Below are 22,556 nucleotides of genomic sequence, written 5' to 3'. Positions count from 1 at the left end.
GTCCCACAGTTCTGCAGAAACAGCACGGAGACGGAAGTTACGAAAACCTGAACAAAATACAATCTTTATTCATTATATACATTACATACAATGCAATACTACAGGGCTTTCTACACATTCACTGTATCCACAGTAGTGCTCACTGATCTGAGAGTACCAGCCTTAAAAACTCCTGAGTCCCACCCAGGGGTCAAGAGAAGGGCAAGATGGAAACAAAATATAATAATGAGAATACCACTCCATCCATCAAACATTGTTGTGTGGACGGTATTTCCACTAAAATAGCACAAAAAAAAGAAGAAAAGTAGCATTTGGCATTGGGATTTTTTTCTTAACAAAAGGTGCTTTTAATTAGTCTTTTTTAACAGTTTTCTTCTGTCACAAAATGAAAATAAATGCTACGGCAAGCATGATGAGCCTATACACTGTCAAAATATAAATAATGTACTCCTCGCATCGCATTCTCACTTCATCAGATATATGCATTCTGTTTGGTTATTTACATCAGCGTTTCCGCTTCAGAACGTTGCTATTGTCATCCGCCTCCAACAAAACATTAGAGCACAAAGACATTTTTTGGGGGGGAAGTGCTGCTCCATCGTGGTGAATTGTTCCAGGTTTTACTTTCCTCCACCGATGAATTTAGGGATGTTTGTGTCGAGTCTGTCGCTCCATTCGGTCTGAAATAACTACTCTCGTCTTAGTGTCGGTGAAAACACACCAGCAGGATCGATGACATGAAGAGCGTATCAGCAGAGCACCAAACATCGCAGGTCTTACATGATGAACTTCAGCGCGCATAATGGGAAGATCTCTGTTGGAGTGTAAAGGAGCTAATGGTGGCTCATGTTAGCTTCACTGTGTGACATCACAGAGTCAGTTCACCGTCTCTTCCTGTGCTACATAGGCTCACTTTCATTTCACAGACTTGTAAAGATATGGGCTTTTTACCTGCACAACACCAGTTCCATCCTGTACCTTCAAAAATAAGAGCATAAAAGGTGAATCATCATCCAATAAACTCATGAATCATGTCTGATCTGAAAGTCTCAATCAACACTGAATTACACTCCGTTTACAAATGTGACACTCCAGTCAAAGTAGTGTTAAACATGAAAAAGAAGATGTTTAAATCCACCAATAAACTGACTTGGGTCATTGAACCCAATTCAGCTCTTTTGTTGATGATGTCCTTTTGTCTTCAAGCTCATAGACATAGATTGCACTGATCCTGTACACAAATATGTACAAATTGAGGTTTAACAGTCGTAGCAGATGTGCCAGAGATGACGGTGAGTGGCGTAGTGTTCCGATGAAGCCCGGTTTGTTATGAATGCAGCACTGGGAGAGACGATCGGTGTTGATTCAACCCGACCGACGACCTCAGTCAGCGTCCGACTGGGAGTCATGGAAGACAATAGATGAGCAAACAGAGAGCAGCGAGCACCAATGAACATGGACCCCACACATCCCCCAGTGATGATTGGCTGACAGCAGAGGTAAACCTTTCAGCCTGTGAATCATTAGAGCAGCATCAGCTCCACTGTCTGCTGGTAAGCTCAAACACCACCCTTACTTTTTTTCTCGTCTTTTCGTACAGAAGAAAACTTGGTAAAAAACTGGCTTCTCAAACAGCACACCTTTTTTTTACCCTACATTTTGATCTTGCGTGATTCTTTTTTTTAGTGATGCTACAACCAATATTTGACATCATGTGAGGGATTATGGGAAACGTGTGAAAGACATTCCAGAGCTACTGTGTTAGTAGGAACCCGTGTCACTTCTTCCTTTACCAAACAGATCAACTACAAATCAGCAGTTTCACATTCCTCCTAATGAGTACATTGAATACTGGCACCAGCACTTCATTCACACGTGCACACCAACCGCTTTGAATTCTTCCCAATAAATACGAGTAATTCAATGTCAAGCCAGCAAGTTGCTGTATGGGGACCCTGACTTTTAGATAAAGAGGAACAAGAAAGATCATGATCCAGCACGGAATCAATTCAATTCACACCCAAAATAATGAAACAAAAAGAAAATCCCTATATGTATATTTACATATTCTGTACACCATTTAGAATTAACTACTGTGGGGAAAAAAGCCAGTTTTACAACCCAAACCAATATATAAAGGTATATTTAGATATATATTAAGCTTTATCTCATAGAATCATTCCTCTATTCTTAATACAACACTATTAAATTGTTGTGGCCTCTGCATGGCCGTCATGAACGTGTTGCAGAGAAGCAAGCGAACCTAAATGAAAGTGTACGTTAGGATCTTGCAGGAGATACTGAAATATTACCAAAAAGAGCAGAGGATGAATTTTGAACTGGACTTTCGCAACAATTGAATGGACGTCACGTTTCGCTATAAACACGTGAATGAACGCCTGTGGGGGACTGTGCATGGGCGTTTGCATGGGTACGAAGCACAAATCCAATACTACAAACAGGAAAAGTCTATGAAAAAAAAGAAAGACTGAAAACAAATGTGTGCATATCATGTTTTCACTCTTCAAGTGAAGATGAAAAACACAAGCGATGTTTGGCCGAGTCTAGAGGAGCTTCCAGAAACTTTCATCAGCAAGAAAAAAACCAAAGGGAAAAGAGAAACACCTCGGGTTGTCGAGTCTCACATATATCCGAATACCACAATGTTGTTAGTGAGTGTGTGTGTGTGTGTGTGTGTCCGACCCTCACCACCGGCCGATGCAGACCGTGGCAGCAGCAGGAAGTCAGTGTGACGGAGTTCCCGATGTTTAATCCAACCAAACAGATTCAGGAGTAGAAAAATAACTGGTCTCTGTCTCCTACATCCCAACCGGGCGCGCGGATGGGTGGGTGTTCAGTCGGTTTCCGGTGGGGAGGGGAAAGGTGTCGGGGGGGCTAGAGCGTGATGAGGTCGACCAGGTTGCCCTTGGGCGGAGTCATGCTGTCTGGGAAGAAGTTGACGAGCGTGTCGAAGAGCTGCGTCCGCTGAGCGTACGTCTGGTCCACGTCTGAGAAACCTGAGAGAGGAGAGGCAGAAAACAGAACGTCAAAGAAAAGATGGAGGGCTTTCATCATGATTATGGTGAGAGGGCCAGACCAGTGTCACGCTGGGTTCATGCATACGCCAATCATAACTTCCCCACCATCAATAAAAGCCCAAAAGTATCGGCATCAACATATACTTTAAGTACCAGAAGTTGAAATCTATTTCAAATAATCGATGTACGCTAGGCCAAAAACACTTTATATCTACTTTATATACTTCATAACTAGTCTATATACTACCTCATGGTTCATTAGTTGATTGATAAATTGTTTTAAGAATCTGAATCTGCAAAGCAGCCGAACTAGTAACTAATAGAGTCAAATAAATGTAGTGAAGGTAAAAGTACATATTTCCTCTGAGATGTAGTGGAGTAGTAATATAAAGTAACGTGAAATGGAAATACTCAAGTAAAGTACAAGTACCTCAAAATTATACTTAAGTACATTACTTGAATACATTCCACAACTAAAATATGACGACAGACATTCAAAGCTTCATTCTAAAACCACACACACACACACACACACACACACACACACACACACACACACACACACACACACACACACACACACACACACACACACACACACACACACACACACACACACACACACACTCTCTCTTACCCAGAGGGATGAAGTCAGAGCTGGACTTGAAGAGAGCTGAGGGCAGCAGCTGGAACTGAAGCATGACACATAAAACGTTAGACGTGTGTGGTGAACAAACAAACCTCCCCAGCAGATGGCGCTGCTGCTGCAGCAGGTCGCTGTTCTCTCAACATTTATAAGCTGTTTCCTTCTGGTTCATTTTCTCGACCTTGGCTCACATTTTTAGATTTTTTCCTCATTCCACAAAAAAAAAAAAAAAAAAAAAAAACCTCCACTGAAGACCAATAACACAAAAGCGTACAGGCTGAAGACGAATCCGGTACCTCTTTGGTCTCATCTGGGTCAGTGTGGTCCACCGTCAGTGACAGGTCGTTCTGCAGGTATTTGAGCGCGCTCAGTGGCTCCGACTGGGCTTTCTCCTCAAACCTGGCCAATGAAAACACACGCACGGTGAACACCACAGTGAACACTGCAGTCACAACCAGGAAACACTAGATGGCAGCAAAGCAGAAACAATCCCACAGCTCAGTAGTCAGGTTTCTGTGGCCTCTCTTTGACATTACATCACTAAGTCCAAAGGTCATACATGACATACTTTCCACTGATATTTTTCATTTCATTTAAAGAATACACTCCTCTACAGTTCAGAATAAACATCTGAAGCAACACACGGTAAATATACTGAATGTAAAAAACATGTATTGAGTTGCAGCACTTATTTTAATCCATCTAACTTCTTCTGTTAATCTACATCTCGTCTGTTCTGATATGATTAAGTTGTGTACGGATGTTTTAAGGGAACATATAAAAGGTGGAATGGCTTCTACTGGGATCGACCCGATAGTGTCCCTAATATTCTGAAACATTCACTAGTTTATTCTTGTAAACCAGGCTGAGGATGCACCAATCGATAACATGAGCAAAATAACACGAGGCGTTCACTACATTTGACCTCAAGTGGTCCTCCAGTGCTTATTCTTCAAAGGCTTTATTCCCCTAAAATCTGTACAACCTAATCTAGCAGGTTATAAAACTCAAAAACCATAATGATTCATAAAAGTATTGAAATTGGGTCGTAAATTTAAATATGCGTTTTCATCAAATTTGAATAAAGAAACACACAAAAGTAAGAATATAGAAACATAAAAAAACCCTAACATTATTAGTTTTGTTTTTTGACAGTTCAAAGGTGATGATAGTTTAGTTTAGTTACGTACCTTACATAATGAAAGACAGTCTCAGCCTTTCTGCTCCAAAAAAGCATGAAAGCTCTGGCTGTTATGGTTTGGATTTTAGATGAATTTAAACAATTTCATGCAAACAACCATTCTATACAATCAATCTATATACTGTATACACAACATTGTGTCCACAAGTGTTACCGATGTTGGGGGCAAAATGGAGGCTTCGCATGCTATATATATATTTTAGTGCTGGGCAAGTTAACGCATTAATGCCGACAATTATTTTAATGCAGTTTTTTTTAAATTATTAAGCAGACATTTTTAACGCAAGAACCGGTCGGCCGACCGGCTGGCAGCGAGCGGTGAACAGCTGTTTGTGTGGCGTCTCGTCACCCTCAATGTACACATACCACACATATACACATATACACATATATATATATATATATACACATATACATATATATATATACATATATATATACATATATATATATATATATACACATATACATATATATATACACATATATATATATACATATATATATATATATATACATATATATATACATATATATATACATATATATATATATACATATATATATACATATATATATATATACATATATATATACATATATATATATATATATATATATATACATATACATATATATATATACATATATACGTATATATATATATATATATATATATACATATATATATATACATATATATACATATACATATATATACATATATATATATATATATATATATATATACATATATATATATATATATATATATGGACGGTGACTCATTTTATTTGAACTGGTCAGTGCTGGGAAATACCCAACGTGTTCCATAACTTCAGTATTGACTCTCATAACAAAATATATAAGAATCAAAGGCAGCACATGTGATGAGGTGGTGTCGATGGCAGCTGGACCTGACCTGTATTTCCTGATGAGGTATCTGCAGTGGCGCAGCAGGTACTCCTTTGAGGGCCGACACAGTTTGAGGGACCAGAAGTCGTCCAGGCGCATCTTGGGAGAACAAGACTTCCCGGGGTTTCCACCAAACAAGTAATGCACCTGGACACACGCAGGAGAGACACACCGGTTACGATGCACACTGGTTACACCTTCTCTTCATTTGTCTGTTAATACACACACAACTTACAAATCTGTAATCACTGACTTCAGTTTAATTGGATTGTTCTGCACATTAAGTTTTGCATACTGTATATTCTTTCTCTGTACTATTCCACAGTTATGAGGTTATGATTAATGCAGCTTAAATATACTGTGCTGTTATATGCAACCTTTTGTGGGTTATTTTGCAAAACAAAAGTGGCAATAAACTATTTTGTGCGTTACCTTGTGCATCTCATCGTAGACCAGCTGGTGTGCAAAGCGTGGACACGGCTCCTCCTCCTGCAGAGCCTTGCTTGGGTTTTCTTTCACTGCCTGGTCGTTCTTGTACACACACGACCTGAGCAGGAACACACAGGAATAAAGAGGAGGAAGCAAGTTTACATTAGTGACGAAAGACTAAACACTTCCTCAAGCCCTCGAGGAAAAGCTGCTCAACAAATACAGTACGACACACACACACACTTGACTTATTTCACCGGACATTGAGCACAAGAACAGCTACTTAAATCAATGCACTGGAACAGTGAGGCTGCAGCCTGACATCCTGTTCTTTCCCCACCACTGATCCAAACATGACGTGCACATATAGCACACACACACACACACACACACACACACACACACACACACACACACACACACACACACACACACACACACGGAACAGGCCGTTCCCTCGTGGAGGGCTGAAGGATTGTGTGAAGAGGTCAGGAAACGCGTCGATGTGTGATTACTTGTGTCAAAATATTCGAAGAGTGTTGTGTTTGCATGCATGCTCTCTGCTGTGGTGAAGATCTCGGCTACAAAGAGCTGCTGTGTGTGAAAGTATTTCCGGTGAGTGCGCTGGCTGTGGTGATGATCACAGGAACTTTACTGCTGCGCAGTGTGTGTGTGTGTGTGTGTGTGTGTGTGTGTGTGTGTGTGTGTGTGTGTGTGTGTGTGTGTGTGTGTGTGTGTGTGTGTGGGTGTTTGGGGGGGTGGGTCCATTCCCTCTCCTACCAGTTGTTGCGTGCGATGTCGTAGATCCAGAAGGAGTTGCGGACGTTCTCCTCGCGCTTGTCCTTGTCTTTGCTGAGGCCCGACAGCACGTGGATCTCATTGAGCTCGGGGTCGATGGTGGCTCTCTGGGTGAAGCCCGTCATCGGCACTGTGGCGGCAACAAAGGCAACCGTGAATCAACACCGAGTTCAGCTCGTAAAAATAACAACACTTCCTCGTCCAGCTGATTCAGCAGAGATAAGAGCGTGATGATGAGTTTAACAAGCGCCAATAATAGTCAAACTTCCTTCTCCACCAAACAAAAAGTCAAGTTTAAGGAAGTAAAGAAAGTTACTCTGTAACACAGCAACAGGGTGCCATGGCAACGGGGCACCATGGCAACGGGGCGTGGCAGAGAGAGACTGAACAGCATGCAAATTCAACCCGATGGGTGATGGATCAATTCCCTGTGTAGGACAACACTTTGCAGCATTCCTGGAACTGAAAGCCTCAATCAAATGTAAATAGTGTGCGTTTGAAGGCTGGAGGATTATTAAATTTGTTCATTTATTGTCCGTCAATGGCACCATATCGTGATGAAATCATACATCATGAAATAGTGATAATAACAAGCACATACTAACACAAATTTCTCAGAAAATCTGATGGCTTATATTACCGATGAACAATCTTAGAGGTGTGGAGTACTTGCGGATTGGATTTGTGTGTATAATGATATGTAGGTATATTTTACTGTCTGACAAACCTAATTTTTGTATCTATGTATAAGGATATGAATAAAAATGTAAATGACAAAAAAAAGAAAATCTGATGATTTTGAAATAAATTCTTAATTAAATGAGAAAATACTAATTTCTCATTCATTTGTCAGGAGTAAACAAAAACAGGCTTTACCTCGTGGTTATAACACATGGACTATTTATTTATTGACTCACCAAAAAACATGTTATATTGTGATCAATGATCAATGATCAATTTCAGGATAGAAGATTTTTGCCACATAGCCAAACCCGAGTATGTGAAGGCTCACGCAGCAATTATTCTCTCCAATATGGCTGCATTGTTGTGTTTCTATACAATCAAACTTTGTCAGTCAGTTGGATTATATATATTGCTGAGCACATCTGACTGGCCTCAGCAATATATATCTGTATATTTGAAACCTATTACCGTATCTAGTCTAGCCCCATCTTATGTCAAATAAATATGTTAAAAAGTGAAGCACAGCTTGGTTCAACAGATTCACATCTGAAGCCTAAACGGAGACCGAGTTGTTTCATGGCAGATCTCTGACCAGTTTTATACTATATATATATATATATAGTTTTATACTATACTATATATACTAGGGCTGCAACAACGAATCGATAAAATCGATAAAAATCGATTATCAAAAGAGTTGGCAACGAATTTCATTATCGATTCGTTGTGTCGCGCGATTATTACGCCACTCAATAAGTCGCGGAGATGTTTGAGTGTTCACAGCAGCTCGGAATAACGGAACAGGACTCCGGTTCTGTAGCTGACGCTGACCGGCGTATAAACGTTGCCGTGACAACACCGGAAGTTGATTTACGCGATTTGTATTATTTTTTGTTTATTTCTGCAATTATAATAATTACATTTACTGCCATTTTGGGTACCTTGTGTTAAACTCGTAACCGTTTTGCCGTTGTTTCACTTATGATAGACGAGCTTTTGTTTTTGTAACGTGACCATTAAACCGGAAGTTAAGCGGAGCTCAGAAAGATGAGAAATGGCGGGAGAAAACAGCGAACTTTTTCTTCCCCGTGTTATTCTACTGCTGGTCTACCAGAACACGGTGACGTGTATTCAGTTCACTCATTAAAGTGCTGTTATACTTGTAGGTGATGAGAGACAGAGTATTTGTTTCTTTGTTGTTTGTACATGAAGCTGTTTTGTGTCTCTAGTTTTCCCGGTGTTCCATGAGAGGACAATAATAAACGTGAACATCAGTTCTGAACTGGGGCCATGATTAAGAGGGACGGCCGGGGAAACCTCACCCGGCCCGGACACGGAAAGGATTGACAGATTGATGCTCTTTCTCCATTCTGTGGGTGGTGGTGCATGGCCGTTCTTAGTCGGTGGAGCGATTTGTCTGGTTAATTCCGATAACGAACAAGACTCCAGCATGCTAACTAGTTACGCGGCCCCGTGCGGTCGGCGTCCAGCTTCTTAGAGGGACGAGTGGCGTTCAGCCACACGAGATTGAGCAATAACAGGTCTGTGATGCCCTTAGATGTTCGGGGCTGCACGCGCGCCACACTGAGTGGATCAGCGTGTGTCTACCCTTCACTGAGAGGCGTGGGTAACCCGCTGAACCCCACTCCTGATATTAGTCCATTTATTTTTTTAATTATTACCTTAACAGCTCAGGGATGTTCGAGCAACCTGTTTGTGCACTTTCTGAAGATTTTTTGCACTGTGAATTTGTTGTTTTGTCAGTTCTGTTTTTGAAAAAAGGGTTAGAAACTAATGCTTTTTTTTTTTATCCGATTCATCGATTAATCGAACAAATAATCGACAGATTAATCGATTATTAAAATAATTGTTAGTTGCAGCCCTAATATATATGTATGTATATATATATATATATATAATGCGGGAAGAAAACACATAACTGAGCCAAGTCAGACCTGTTTTTTCTGTAGAGGCAACAGAGACTAGACTTCAAATGTCACTGCGGGGAAACAGTCAAAATGTATTCATTAAAGTAATATCAACTAAATGAGCTTAATCTGACCAGAGCTCCCAGCTTGGGTTACAGGTCAAGGTGTAAAGAGTGACGTGGCGAGCTGCTGCTGCTGCTGCTGCTGCTGCTGCTGCTGCTGCTGCTGCTGCTGCTGCTGAGCCACGGCACACGTCAACATGAGAGACTGATTATGAGGCCGAGAGCGGAAGAGAGAACAGTTTGTGCTTCTTTCCTGCCAAGACACATTCTGTTCTTTCTTGCTCCCTTTTACCCGTGCACGCATTTGAATTGTTCAATTTCTCTCTCTTTCCTTGCCAGACAGAGGGTCTGCTTACGCTGCGTTTGAGGAGGAGGAGTCTGTCTCTCTGTCTGTCCGGGCAGTGCCTGACACACAGGAATGTAAAGGCAAAAATGATATTCATAGAACCTTGTATAGGATGGAAGAATACCTACACAATGAGTATGTGGGGAATTTATGAGAATCTATTTGGCCTGGACTAAACTTTGAATTGCTGATTAATTCCAGTATACAGAGTCCAAACAACTGTTTCCTCTTTCATGTAAAAGTGCAGGACAGTCAACACTTAAGTTCTGCATTTCTGTTGTATTCATTCTGATCTGGTGTTTGTACAAAAGATACGACATGGAAACCAGAGGCAGGGCTGCCGACTAACCAGTTAACACTGGTGGTATTCCATAGTGAAAGTTTTAAGAGCACCAACACAAAATTCAATTGCACCATTCACATTTGTTTTGTTAGTTTAAAATAAAACACCACGTTATTTCTGTGTGTATATATATACATATATACAAAGACACCAACTAATGATATTGTGCAGTCGAGTCTTATGTGCTACTCCTTCATATGAATTGAACTGGTCCAACTGTGAGGAATTCATTTATTCTCAAGTAGCACTGGTGCTCCTGGTTAATATTTAGATCAGATTTAGCCACATAATTAGACTTATTGGTCACAGTCTGGAGTCCTGTGTGTGTTTTTTGGTGTTTATGCAGTTTAATCCTACTAATATTATAGCAGACTGTATCTGAACCCATCCGTGCAGAAAAGGTTCACACCCTGCAGCCCGCTCTGAGAGCAAGTGACTCAAAATCTGAGCAGTATGAGTGTAAAACACTTTTGCTGCTCTGGCATTTCATCCCATCACGTAACACTTCTCTGATAAGTTAGCAAAGAAGCACTCTTTGGTGACAATCAACCTGTCAACAGTGTGAGCGTGTGCATAGAAAATAATAGTGGAATCTGTTTTTTTAAATAAAAGAACAATTTCAGATTGACAGAACAACCTGTTTCTTTATAGAAGTGAGACTTTATAAATAGAAATGGTGTGCTTACCCATGCCTGAGTCCTTCTTGGTGCCATCGGATATGATCTCCACGTGGTCTCCGTCCACATCGTAGCTGAAGAAATCATTGAGGTACGTCTTTGACCGCTGACCTCCAAACACGTACAGGCAGCGGTTTCTCTGTAGGAAACAGAAGAGACAAAAACGAAGAATTAGCATCCACGTTAACTGTGTCTTATTTGATTTGAGCAGGCTGGATTTTTCTAACAGCAATAGAAATTAACCCAAAATGTGAACTCTGGACTCACGGTGTGGAAGAGCATGCAGTGCCCGATGCGGGACTGGACGTCCTCTGGCCCCGCGTTGCACGAGTCTTCCCGCAGGAGGCTCCATGTTCCGGCCTGACAGTGGTAGGCGTACAGGCCGCTGAACTGCGGCTCCGACGTCCGACTGTCCTCCACGCTGCCGTTACACGTCAGGATACGACCGCCAAACGTGTAGATCATGTGCTTCTCCGAGTCCATGCACATCTGCAGGGAGAGCGGGGGACAGGAGACGGAGGAAACAGGAAGTGTGAGAGTTAAGCATCGACTTTATCCAGTTAATTTATGACTGCTTGGCGCTTTTTACAAAAGTCCGTCTTGAAGAAAACAATCCGAGATTCCACTGAAAACTGTTTTGAAACAAAAACAGCTTCGGTTTTTTGCAAAAGAAAGGCTGCATTTCTAGAAACCTTTCAAGACTTTGCAACACCTGGAGCTAGAACACTACAATGAGATCTTGGCTGGGTAATGTATGACACTTTTAAAGTCTATTTTCCTCTGTTTGACACGTTACTACAGTGACCTGCAATCAATACTGCGCCTGAATGCATCTTGTTGTACAGCTCGTTCTCTGTCACTAACTACAATATATAACTGTTACAACGCTGAACTGCATGCTGGGTACAGCTCGCTCTCTGACACTCACTACAATAACTGTTACATAACTGCTTTATTCTAAGAGGTGTTTCTAATATTTTGTCCACCCCATTCATATCATTGAGGGTTGACGATGAGTGGCCTTCACTAGCTAAATACAAATGTGAGTTTGAATGGGACTGGATGTGTAAATGAAATATAAGGTCGGGGAGGTGCAAGCAGAGACGGATTCTAGCTACCTGGTGGTCAAACACTAGCTTTGGGCCGCCGTCCGCGGACGTGTCCTCGCTGAGTAGCGTCCAGGTGTTGGCGTCGATGTCATAGCGGTAGAAGTCGCTCTTCAGGGACTTGCTGTTCCTGACGCTGGAGTCCAGGTACCGGCCCAGCGTGTAGATCTGACGCCGCTGGGAGTCGATGCACATCTTGTGGCACGAGCGGGCACTGGGACCGCTCTGAGTGGTACACAGGGGACAGACATAGCTCATAGTGTCTCTTGTCAATAACCATCAGTTCTTTTTGACAAAATGTTTCATGACCCCACTCACCTCTTTCTCCGTGTCTCTGGAGATGCAGGACCACTGGTTCTCCTGAACACTGTAAGCCCAGAAGTCAGCCAGGTCCTGTGTTCCGTCCCAGCCCCCAAACAGGTAGACTGTCTCTGCGGGGAACAAGCGAGCGGACAAACTTTAAACCTCCTCTCAGGGATTTGCATTCTGCTTTGGAAAGCACTGCCTGTAGCCGGCTGAACTCCAGCACACTACCATACCTGCACTCAGTGGAAACCATCACACAGTTATTGTGAACAATCAGATTACGGTTAAGCTTTCCTCAAGTATTTAAAGCTATCTGAGAAAAAATGTGTTTAATTATTCTTGCATACACAATACAGCAAATCATAATCAGGACTATTTGGGTACATTTTTTAATCTTGCTTATTTAACACCTTTATTCATTGACAGTACATTAGTACATTTTAAAAGTATTTTTAAATTGGCGGGCCAAAAGCTTACTGCTGAAAAGGGGAAGGGGTGTGCTAGATTTACCAACCAAGAGCATCACTGCAAACCGGAATGCGTCACAATGTTCATCTTATGACGATTATCTTGTTTCAATCACTATCCGGTCAATCGGCTCGGGGCATTCATTTTCTGGGATATCCAACCCTTTTCTGGCTCCGAATGTAACTTTCCCACCCATCATCATTTTTAGATATTCTAAAAACACATTTGGGAACTGCTCAGAGTCAGGGATGCAGTGGTGTATGGATACATTCAATGTACTGTGATATACTGCCTGTTTACAACACACGGGTGCTGTGTCTCCTATTGATAAGCTAGCTAGTCTCTGCTGTGGGTCAAACACAGGACACTGCAGCTCAGGCACATGGGAGTGTGTGTGCGAAGTTGTGATTGTATCAGAAACTTGTGTAGGAGGAAATGAGCTGCGCCATTGCTGCTACAACTCCAAAACCGAGCATGGGCCAGAAAATGAGTTGTGAAAGCCAAAAGGAATTCAATGAGTCACTGATAAAGATCAATAGAAGATTTTGGGATGAGAAAATGGACACAATGACACAATATTTTGTTATTGGAAGCACTCGGTTTTCCGTTGTAGTCCGAGTAGCATTGACCAAAAATGTTCGAGCACGCTTTGGTTGAATAGATGTAAACAGTCCATGTTGGAGAGCAAAAGAGGTGGAACGCATTGGCTGAAGTGCAATCTGGGAACCCATGGGCCTGACGATGATTTAGCTTTGTATTCTCTTTTTAAAATGCATCTGCATTGAAACTCAAAATGGACTGTAATCAATGGAAGAGGACGTCTTGGTCTGGATTTAAGGAGCCCCCAAAACATCAGCTGTTGCCCCCAGAGGACAAATCGTCGTCAGACTGATGGGTTACGAGATTTCTCAGGATCCATATGAGATTCAGAGCAGATGTGAAAAGGGTCGGGACAGGACTGGTGACACAGAAATCGAGACACAGACCAGAGGGATGCAAGGCCTTCTCTCAGCTCTGACACTAGCTGCAGACAGCGCATCACTGCCCCACACACACACACACACACACACACACACACACACACACACACCAGCCTTTTGATTTTCAGATGGCCGGCGGGGAAATTCGCCGACAGACAGAAAAAAACAATAGCTGTGTGTCTGTCAAAACAAGTTGTGATTCATGTGCTCTTCGACGAGAAATGCCCTCAGGCCAGTTTTCTTTGGAGGAGAAAGGGCTGGAGGGGGAGGGGATAGGGAGGAAGGGTCAATTTCATTAAGCGGTAATGGAGTCTGAGTAGGAGGATATGAGTCATAACACTGGCTGCGTGGGTCTCACCGGTCTGGACGTCAATCACCATTTGATGTCCTCCCCTCATCCCAGGCCTGTTGTCGTCGCCGTCACCTGCGAAGAGGAGAGGGGGGAGGAGACACAGGGTGGCATGTGAGCATGGGAGGTGAGAGATGACGTGGAGGAAAGTGAGAGAGGGGATTGTGGAGAATGGGACGATGGGAGGAGCAGAGGGAAGCAGGGCTTTAGCTACGAGGCCACTTTCACTTTTCTCAAATGTTTGATCGACAAATGGGGGAATAAATCCCACTTGAAGAGATGGTCTCACTGTTCATGTCGTCTCGGTTGACTTCTTGGGCGCTTGTACCTTTGTTGCATTTCGGGATGATCTGACTCCACCGGGGCTTGTACTCCTGCTGGCTGATATACTGGTTAAACAAACCGTCTAGCAAGGAGAGAAGAGGATCGAATACGGCAAAGATCACCATCAACGCAAGCAGAAACAAAGAAGATTAAGGTACAACTGAAAACTCTAAATAAAGACCAAGTCGTCTTTACTCTAGATCCATCAGGCAGAGTACGATACCTCTCACAGCTTTGTCTATGAGCTCCTCGCAGGCGTCGAAGTCTCCTTGCAGCACCAGCCGGTCGTGCAGGTGGGTGAGCATCGGGTGCTCCAGCGCTATCCGAGTCTTCTTCTGCAGCGACTCAAAGGCCTCTGTGTAGTTATGCTGTCGGAAGTGCTTGAGGCAAAGGCGGATGGCTTCCTGTTCTCTGTACTGCGAGGGAACAATGGAGAGGAAAGAGATATAGGCAGAGATATAGAACAGCGATAGGCTGAAATCAGGACAAATCTGCACAAGCACAACCCACAGCTGTTAGCCATAACGTGTCTGGAGCAGTTCACTCAAACAACAGTCCCATTTAAACTTAGGTGACATTTATTAACACCAAAAGCTTAGTTCAAAAAGTGTATTTATCCTTTAAGACAGCACTGATTAATTTAAAGGTGCTAAATTCCAAATACAGAGCATAACTATGATTGCCTGCACACGGCTCTCAACATGACAGCTGAGCCGGCAGCTCAATGCAGTGGGTCGGGGCGGCGTTATCAGCTGTAATCACCGTAGAGCAGTGAGGACTGGCGACGATTAGCTAGCTGGTGGAGCACACACACACATTGGGACTAAAATGCATCAACATGCAAATGTAGCTGGACCGGCTACATAAATGAAGCACAGGCAATTTGGCATGGGCCAAAAACCAAGATGACTATGGCCAAAATGCCAAAGTCGAGCCTTCAAAAGTCTTTGTAGTCCAAAAGAACAATGGGTGACGTCACAGCCACAATGTCCACTTCTTATTTACAGTCTACTCCACTATACATAGATAGACTACAGATGAAAAATAGCCTCTTGGCTAACTCTGGCACATTTACAGCAATGTTTTCATTCATGTGCACTGTCCCTTATCAAATAAACCAATAAATAAAATGTTAAGATCATTTAGTGCTCTGAATTTGGAATTTAGCACCTGCTAACCTTAACCCTTGCTCATTGACAAATAACAATTAGTCAAAACAAACATATTTGGGCTATTGATAAAAAAGGTATTGTCCTTGCATCGGCATCAAAATATCAACACCCAGCCCCAGTAAAGCCGCTTCCATTAGAGCCACGAGGCTGTTTGTGAGGTGTTGGCCTGAAATTTGATCCCACTCAAAACGTTAAGTTTTATGGGCATAAGAAGATAAGACGTTTGCATTTATTTTGCCTGAAGTAAAAAATTGCTTGGAAAGTGTTGCCCAATACAAACTGGGGTCAAACTGAAATTTGTAATGATGCAGTGATTCTGATCTCAATAAATTACATGAAGGAGTTCAGACTTAGTTTATCTTGATCAGCTAAATTGAAAAGCGACTGAAATTGGGATCATGGGATGACAAGTTAAACTCTTCTATTAATGTGTTTCTGCTGTTGAGCAAATTCAAGGTTTTCTCACTGGTTTGATGAAAGAAACTGTAGGTGTCTGTGTTAAAGGGACACCTCAGAGTTACATGTTCTCCTGCCAGCTGATTAATCTATCAAACTACAGATTCAGGCCTGCTGGATCTGTTATCCACTCTTTCAGCCCGAGCCCAAGTCTCTATGCCACCGGGTACTTACCTTGCTGTACCAGTTAAGGCAAGGCTGCACCACATCGGGATCTTCGATACCGTGCAGCTCAATGTACCAGATGCTGAAATTAAAACTAGGACCCCAAGACATCAGAGGCACTGAGACACAGAGCAAGAGAAGATGGAGAGAGAGGAAAACCGTGTGTCAAAAGACAGACATGTTTGCCGTGTATCTTTTTACCAACACAAACCAGCAATGGCGCCATCATGTAGTACCACTTAAAATTCAGTTTGCCCTGATGGCAACGTATACCAAAGAGGTGTAGTCTCACCCCACTATTAAACCTTACTATTCATACACAACCAGTCCGAGTCGGATCAGTTATTAGTGCAGAACTAAGTCACTAAAACAGCGACGGTGTCATGATCAGCACCATGGACAGCACCACACATCCAACAAGCAGGACTACGACGGCGTGCAGCTCAGGGGGGCATGTTCATTCTGCTTTCTCTCGTATCTATAACTCCATACGGGGAAACATACTTTCACATTTTGACCACCTCAAAGCTGGAAGACAATTCAGGAAAACAACTCAGACATATAGGCTAAGAATAATAAGATTCTAGCCTACTTTAACGTTTTTAAACCGGTTCTTTGCTAGTTTTTAATTGAGGAGACTGGGGCCGTCTCGAGTCTGTCTAGAGTTATTGTTGACGCATTGCGTTATATTGTTGAGTTTCAGACTTGATTAAGAGGGCACTACATTCACTTCTTGTCGCTGTCCGTTGGGGGGGGGCGTGGAGTATTGTGAAGGCCCTCCAAAAACGTCCGGTGCCCCAGGGCCCACAGTTATATCAAGGCTCTTCTGAAAACCAGACACTCGACAAACCACAGCAGCTCTCACCTATTTTGACAAATCTGCAGGGAAACATCTGCTCATCGATCTTGTGCTTTAAGGTGAATGTTTCCTTGTTGTAGTCGTTCTTAAGGCCACTGGAAGAGAGAGAAAGATAGCAGAGATGATGCAGCGGTTTCACAAATCACATTAGTGGTTGAGAAGCCAACTGCATCCATATGCCGGTATCGTTTGGATAGTCGTCTAAATCTGGCTATGAACCAAACTTTGTTTGGCAGTTTGGCGGCAGCTATAATCTGTCCTCTTCTTCTTTAACAAACAGGCAGTCTGGTAATGGAGGGAAACTGGATTTAGTGAATCACCCATTAAGATAACTTTCCTGGGCTTATTGCATGTGTTTCACTTTCAATTTACTGTATGGTAATGAGGAAAAAGTAGATTGGCGTTCTTGCCGGTACTACTACCCCAACCTCCATGGCTTCATATAGAGCTCTCAGCGTTTAAACAACATGTTAGCGAAAACTTACATAACCAACTGTGGTTTAAGTTGACCTAAACATTAGCAGATGTGGTTTCTTGTTGACAGGTTGATGTGGGTTTGCTGTCCCCTCTTCCCAGTGCTGCGTTCAGACCAAACCGGTCTACTTTCACCACTGACTTTATAGCCAATTAGTCACAGGCTGTCTATCACCCCCAACAAGCTTCAAACAATCAAAAGTTCTCTCAAAAGATAAGAAAACAATGCTACAAATGGCATTGTAAATTGACACTGAAACTGCATCAAACTGCAATAATCACACACAAAAAATGAACTGGCTTAACTTCTCACCTGGACAAAAGCTCTGTCATGTTTTCTTCACTCATCCCACCAAACACTTTAAACTTCTTGAGGTTGCACACATGAGTCTTCTCATATTTCCCAAAGGTGATGCTCTGAACAATTGCCGGCCTTTCCAATTTCAAGATTAAAAACTGAAGAGAGAAGAAGACAGGTGTCATGAAACAGACTGAAGGCAAAGAGCAGAGTTATGATTCCATCCGTGCGTGGAGGTTTGCGGGAAGCTGCCTGTACTTACGGCAGGCCGGCGGCCGTCAACCGATTTGCTTGTTATCTCATTATAATAGCTGCAGCGGGGTCGATCTACTGCGTCAGGTAAGTGGAGTTACACATTCTATGAGCCGCATCCACGAGTCACTGGTGCTCTAACAAGCCAGGACATCTACCAACAAATCACCAGCGGCCATTAGGCCAGAGCCAGTGGAGAGGCGGGAACATGGAGTCAATGTGCCGTTTAATAAACCCCAGGCACCAATGTTTTCACTCATAGATATCACATCAATCCATGTCCTCTTCATCAATATTAATCTGACTGGGATGCAACGTTAATAAACACTGTTGTCACTCAGGAGTCCTTGCAAATGAACTTCACTGTCAGCCTTTATAATCGATGGAAAAGAAAAGACTTTTGACTCTCCTCAGGCATTGATCTGGTTCTTTGGCCCCAGTTTGTCATGAGTCAACATGCGCTGATCTTTGTCTTGTAATGCTCTGATATGAATAACGTGAGCCAACACTGGGAGTTCCCTCTGAATAATGAAATATATGAGCCAGTTTTCACAGATTTTGACTGCATTTACTTTAAGGGAACAGTTTTTAAATTTAAATTAGTTAGTTCTTAGAGATCCCGCCTCAGCATTGTTCCACTTTGGAAACTGAAAAGCTTCACTCAACTAAGCATTTCAGTTCTCATACCATATGTTGCTTTTTAAAACGGATACTGGCAAACACCAACACACTAGACATGCACAGCAAATAGTTAAATAACTTGTAAATGAATTGGCTGACTGCTGCAAATATGACTACATTTGAGTTTTCAGCAAATAATATGTTAAGATAAAAAATTACAATATAACATATTAAAAACTCTGCCGATAAAATCATAATACGTATTTGTTTTTTGCTTATGTCAATTGTTCTCAGCACTACTATACTACCCAGCTGCTTAAATAGACATAAATATCGTGAGGATTTTGAGACTGGCGTGTTCAACCTGGTGAGTGGTTAACCATTGTTTTGAAATGTTTCATTTCCTCTTGCCATACAACACACTTTCAGATTTAACTTCAAACTCAGCTCGTCAGTCAATGAGTTCAAGAGATACGATGAGAAACAACTTGCCCCTGTTCCCTCAACCCCTATGTTCCCTCAACCCCTATGTTGCCTCAGCACCTATGTTGCCTCAGCACCTTTGTCCCCTTAGCACCCTCTGCCCCTATGTTCCCTCAGCACTAGGGCACCCTCTCTTAGTTGCCTGAGATATATTTTGTCAATTAGTCACTTTTCGTGCTTTTATCATGCTGAATGACTTATTTCAAACAAACTTATGAGCTAATGATTTTAAGCTGTGCTTTTATGTAATTATTTGTGATGAAACAGATCCGTCGATTAAATCACCTAATTGATCAGTCGACAAAATCGTACAAGTGTTAGTCGATCATAAAATGTCTTTGGTCAAGGAAAGTCCTACTCAGTACCTCATGATTTTTTGTCCAAAAAAAAGAATTAGGCCCTATGCTCCCTCAATCCCATCCCACATTGAAATCTGTCTAAAGCTTTTTGAGATATCGTGCTAACAATACCCATAACAGACAATATGGCTAGTCCTGTTGCCTAAAAGTAACGGTACGAAAACCAGGGTAAGCCTATCAGAGGTAGAGTAGGGCGGGTCATGTCATGTCATGGTAAAAAAAACACATCACCACCTGGAAGGTCTGGTGACATCATTCTGCATAACAATAAGCCATGTGCTTCTGTTTATAGTGTTTGTTGAGCATTGGGACTTCAGAACAATTGGCGTCTGTTTTCGGGACATGTGGGCTTTTGGTCGAATGGGACACTTTTTGCAACCATTGGGGTTTCGGGTTAATGGCATGGCACCGGCGGAGGTACTGATCATGCAGGAACATAAGACACACTCCCTAAGCAGAGAAAAGCCTCACTACCTGATGGGCAATTTCATTATAAAATCTTAGCCATTAATGAGCTGTTTATTATTTGATGATGAGTAAGCAAAGTGCCAGTAAATAAATAACCTACGACAGTAAATTGGCACGTGTTAATTATCTGAATCATTTAACATAATTATAAAAATGGCATCACTCAAAACTGCTGCTCCTCTTACATCATCAAGACATCAAATGTCTGAGGTCAACTAGCCCAGACTATTTTCTGTCAATCAAATGACAAAAGGTCAATGACCTGAGAGGCTAACAGAGCTTCTAAAGCAACGAGAAAGATGTGGGAACTGGTTGTAATAGTGATAATATCACATACACCAACAGTATAAACAAAGGAACCACAAGCCTCTCTGAAATTCACAGTTTGTTCTTAATGCACACTGACAATTCTGCCGTCATGCTCCATCTGGAGCAGTGAAGTCCAGGGAAGGGACAGTTTGAGCCAACAGCAGTGGGCCTACCTGTGGAGGGTAGTTGCTTTCAGAAGACCACCTGGAAGACTGATCATTAGGTTTGTCCACCAAGATATTCCTAAAAAACACCCACAAAGAAAGGTAGACTTTATTTATCCCCATGGCACATCACAGCAGCAAAATACTGGAGACACAGCAGACAATGTTCCATCTAAGTTATGAGACAGGAAAGACAAATTCACTATAGGGGCAGAACTAACATGGGTGTGTGTGATTGAGTGTGTAGCTGTAACAGTAAAGGAACCATATAGCAATACTTATGCAGGCCAGCTAAATCAAATGAGTCCATTTTGTTAGTACAGTTAAGTTCATATGAGCTAAGAGACAGTTGTTGCTAGCTAGCTACAGCTAATCTGTGTCTGTGCGAGTGTTGAACCAGCAACAGGCTCTGAAACCATGCGTGACTTCTCTTGTAAATTGTAACATTTACAGTGTTTTTGTGTATGCCACCTGTAAACCGTTCGTTTCACGACACAAATAAGAAGTATCCAGCAGACGAGCTGATTAGCTATTGCTGCTAAAGCAGAGCTCTTTGGTTAGATAACAGCGGCTAGTTACTTTAGCTCTGAAGTAGAGGGACCTGACGGGGACGCTCGGTTTTTACATCGGGTGCCTGACTGCACATTGCTGCATCAAATTCAGAAAATGCGGTAGTGTTTTAATATTCTCAACTAGTGGCAGTTCAAAGTAATGAAGGCTGCTGATCTAAAACAAGCTCTTCTCAAGAGGTGAAAATAGATAACTGGTGTAAACAAAGTGTGCCTTTAACGGAGGGGCAGTGCACGAGAGACTAAGTGTTATCTGTTGAATGATCTAAATAACTCGTTACATATTCCAGAGAAATATCTCATTGTCGTCTCCTCAGAAATACAATCCTTCATATAGAACCATAAACGCTTGAAAGGATCAACATCACCATGGGGCGACACCGTATGAACCCCAAACGCCCCTACCGCCACTAACAAAGCTAACGCTTGCTGGCTCGGATCACAGACGAGCTAGGCCAGTCGGGCCGGCTGGGAGAAACATTGTTGCATTGAAGCGATAAAAGTCCGCTTGTGTCCACAAAACCTAATGCATACGCCAGGCCAGCTAACGTGTGCGTTACTCACTCGGGTAAATACGTAGAGGAGTAAGAGCTCCATTTAAAAACGCTGAAAGTGAGGACTCTGCTCTCAGGAACGACAGCCATCTTGTTGCAGAAAATAACAAGCAGCGGGAGACTAGCAAGGCGCGAGCAGTGACGGCCCTTAAAGAGACAGTACACCCTATTTTGTTTGATTTGTACAAGGAAGAACAGAGAATGAAATATAGTACAGTTGAGCCAGATTTCCCATATCCATGACATTATAACATCAGATGTTTACATTATCATATATATATATATATTTAATATTATAAACTGTAGTTTAAGAGGATGTAAGGACCATTCACAGAAATCACTGTCACTTTGTGGCCAGATTCACCTGCCTGGAGGCCAGAATGAGGCTGGGCTAAAATAATAAATGCTAAAAATACTTTGAGAAAGTAAAAGCCTTGGATTCAGATTTTGACACAGGACCACTCTTCAAGACAGTCTCAAATTCAAGTAAGAAAGCAGTGAGTCCAGTGAGGGGCCTTATCATGTCAGTTGAAAGGCCTATTAGCACAAGAGGGGCACTAAATTGCCACACAGTAAACCTGTTTTGTTTTTTAAGGGCCCCGGAGTACTACTTGCTTGCCCAGCCTGGTTGGTAATCCAGTTGTCACTTGTAGTGAACCATTTATTACTGGAGGGAGAACATATTGATCAAATGTCCTCAGCAAAAACTTTTAGAGTTATCTGAAAAATAGACAATATATGTTGGGAAGTTCT

General features: G+C 42.2%; 1 protein-coding gene across 2 annotated transcripts; it reads right to left on the bottom strand.

Moving 5' to 3' along the window:
* Positions 1-44: 44 nt before the first annotated feature.
* On the bottom strand, positions 45-21,899 carry mkln1 (muskelin 1, intracellular mediator containing kelch motifs). 2 transcript variants are annotated; one of them, XM_079184169.1, is made up of 18 exons: positions 21,814-21,899; positions 20,690-20,759; positions 18,040-18,182; positions 17,259-17,347; positions 16,403-16,512; positions 14,824-15,016; positions 14,566-14,682; positions 14,286-14,351; positions 12,492-12,604; positions 12,186-12,398; positions 11,335-11,556; positions 11,077-11,206; positions 7,010-7,157; positions 6,233-6,347; positions 5,808-5,947; positions 3,981-4,083; positions 3,676-3,730; positions 45-3,017 (listed from the first exon to the last, which is right to left on the bottom strand). In XM_079184169.1, exons 1-18 carry the CDS (start codon positions 21,891-21,893, stop codon positions 2,896-2,898), a joined length of 2,229 nt encoding a protein of 742 aa, XP_079040295.1. In that variant the 5' UTR covers positions 21,894-21,899; the 3' UTR covers positions 45-2,895. The 2 variants fall into 2 exon arrangements, with proteins under 2 accessions (XP_079040295.1, XP_079040296.1); XM_079184170.1 differs by having other exon boundaries at positions 14,605-14,682.
* Positions 21,900-22,556: the final 657 nt, after the last annotated feature.

The sequence above is a fragment of the Pholis gunnellus genome, assembly GCF_910591455.1.
Source record: "Pholis gunnellus genome assembly, chromosome: 22".
Lineage (NCBI taxonomy): Eukaryota > Metazoa > Chordata > Actinopteri > Perciformes > Pholidae > Pholis > Pholis gunnellus.
Note: the sequence above shows the minus strand (reverse complement) of the source record. Positions and strands in the feature narration are given on the sequence as shown.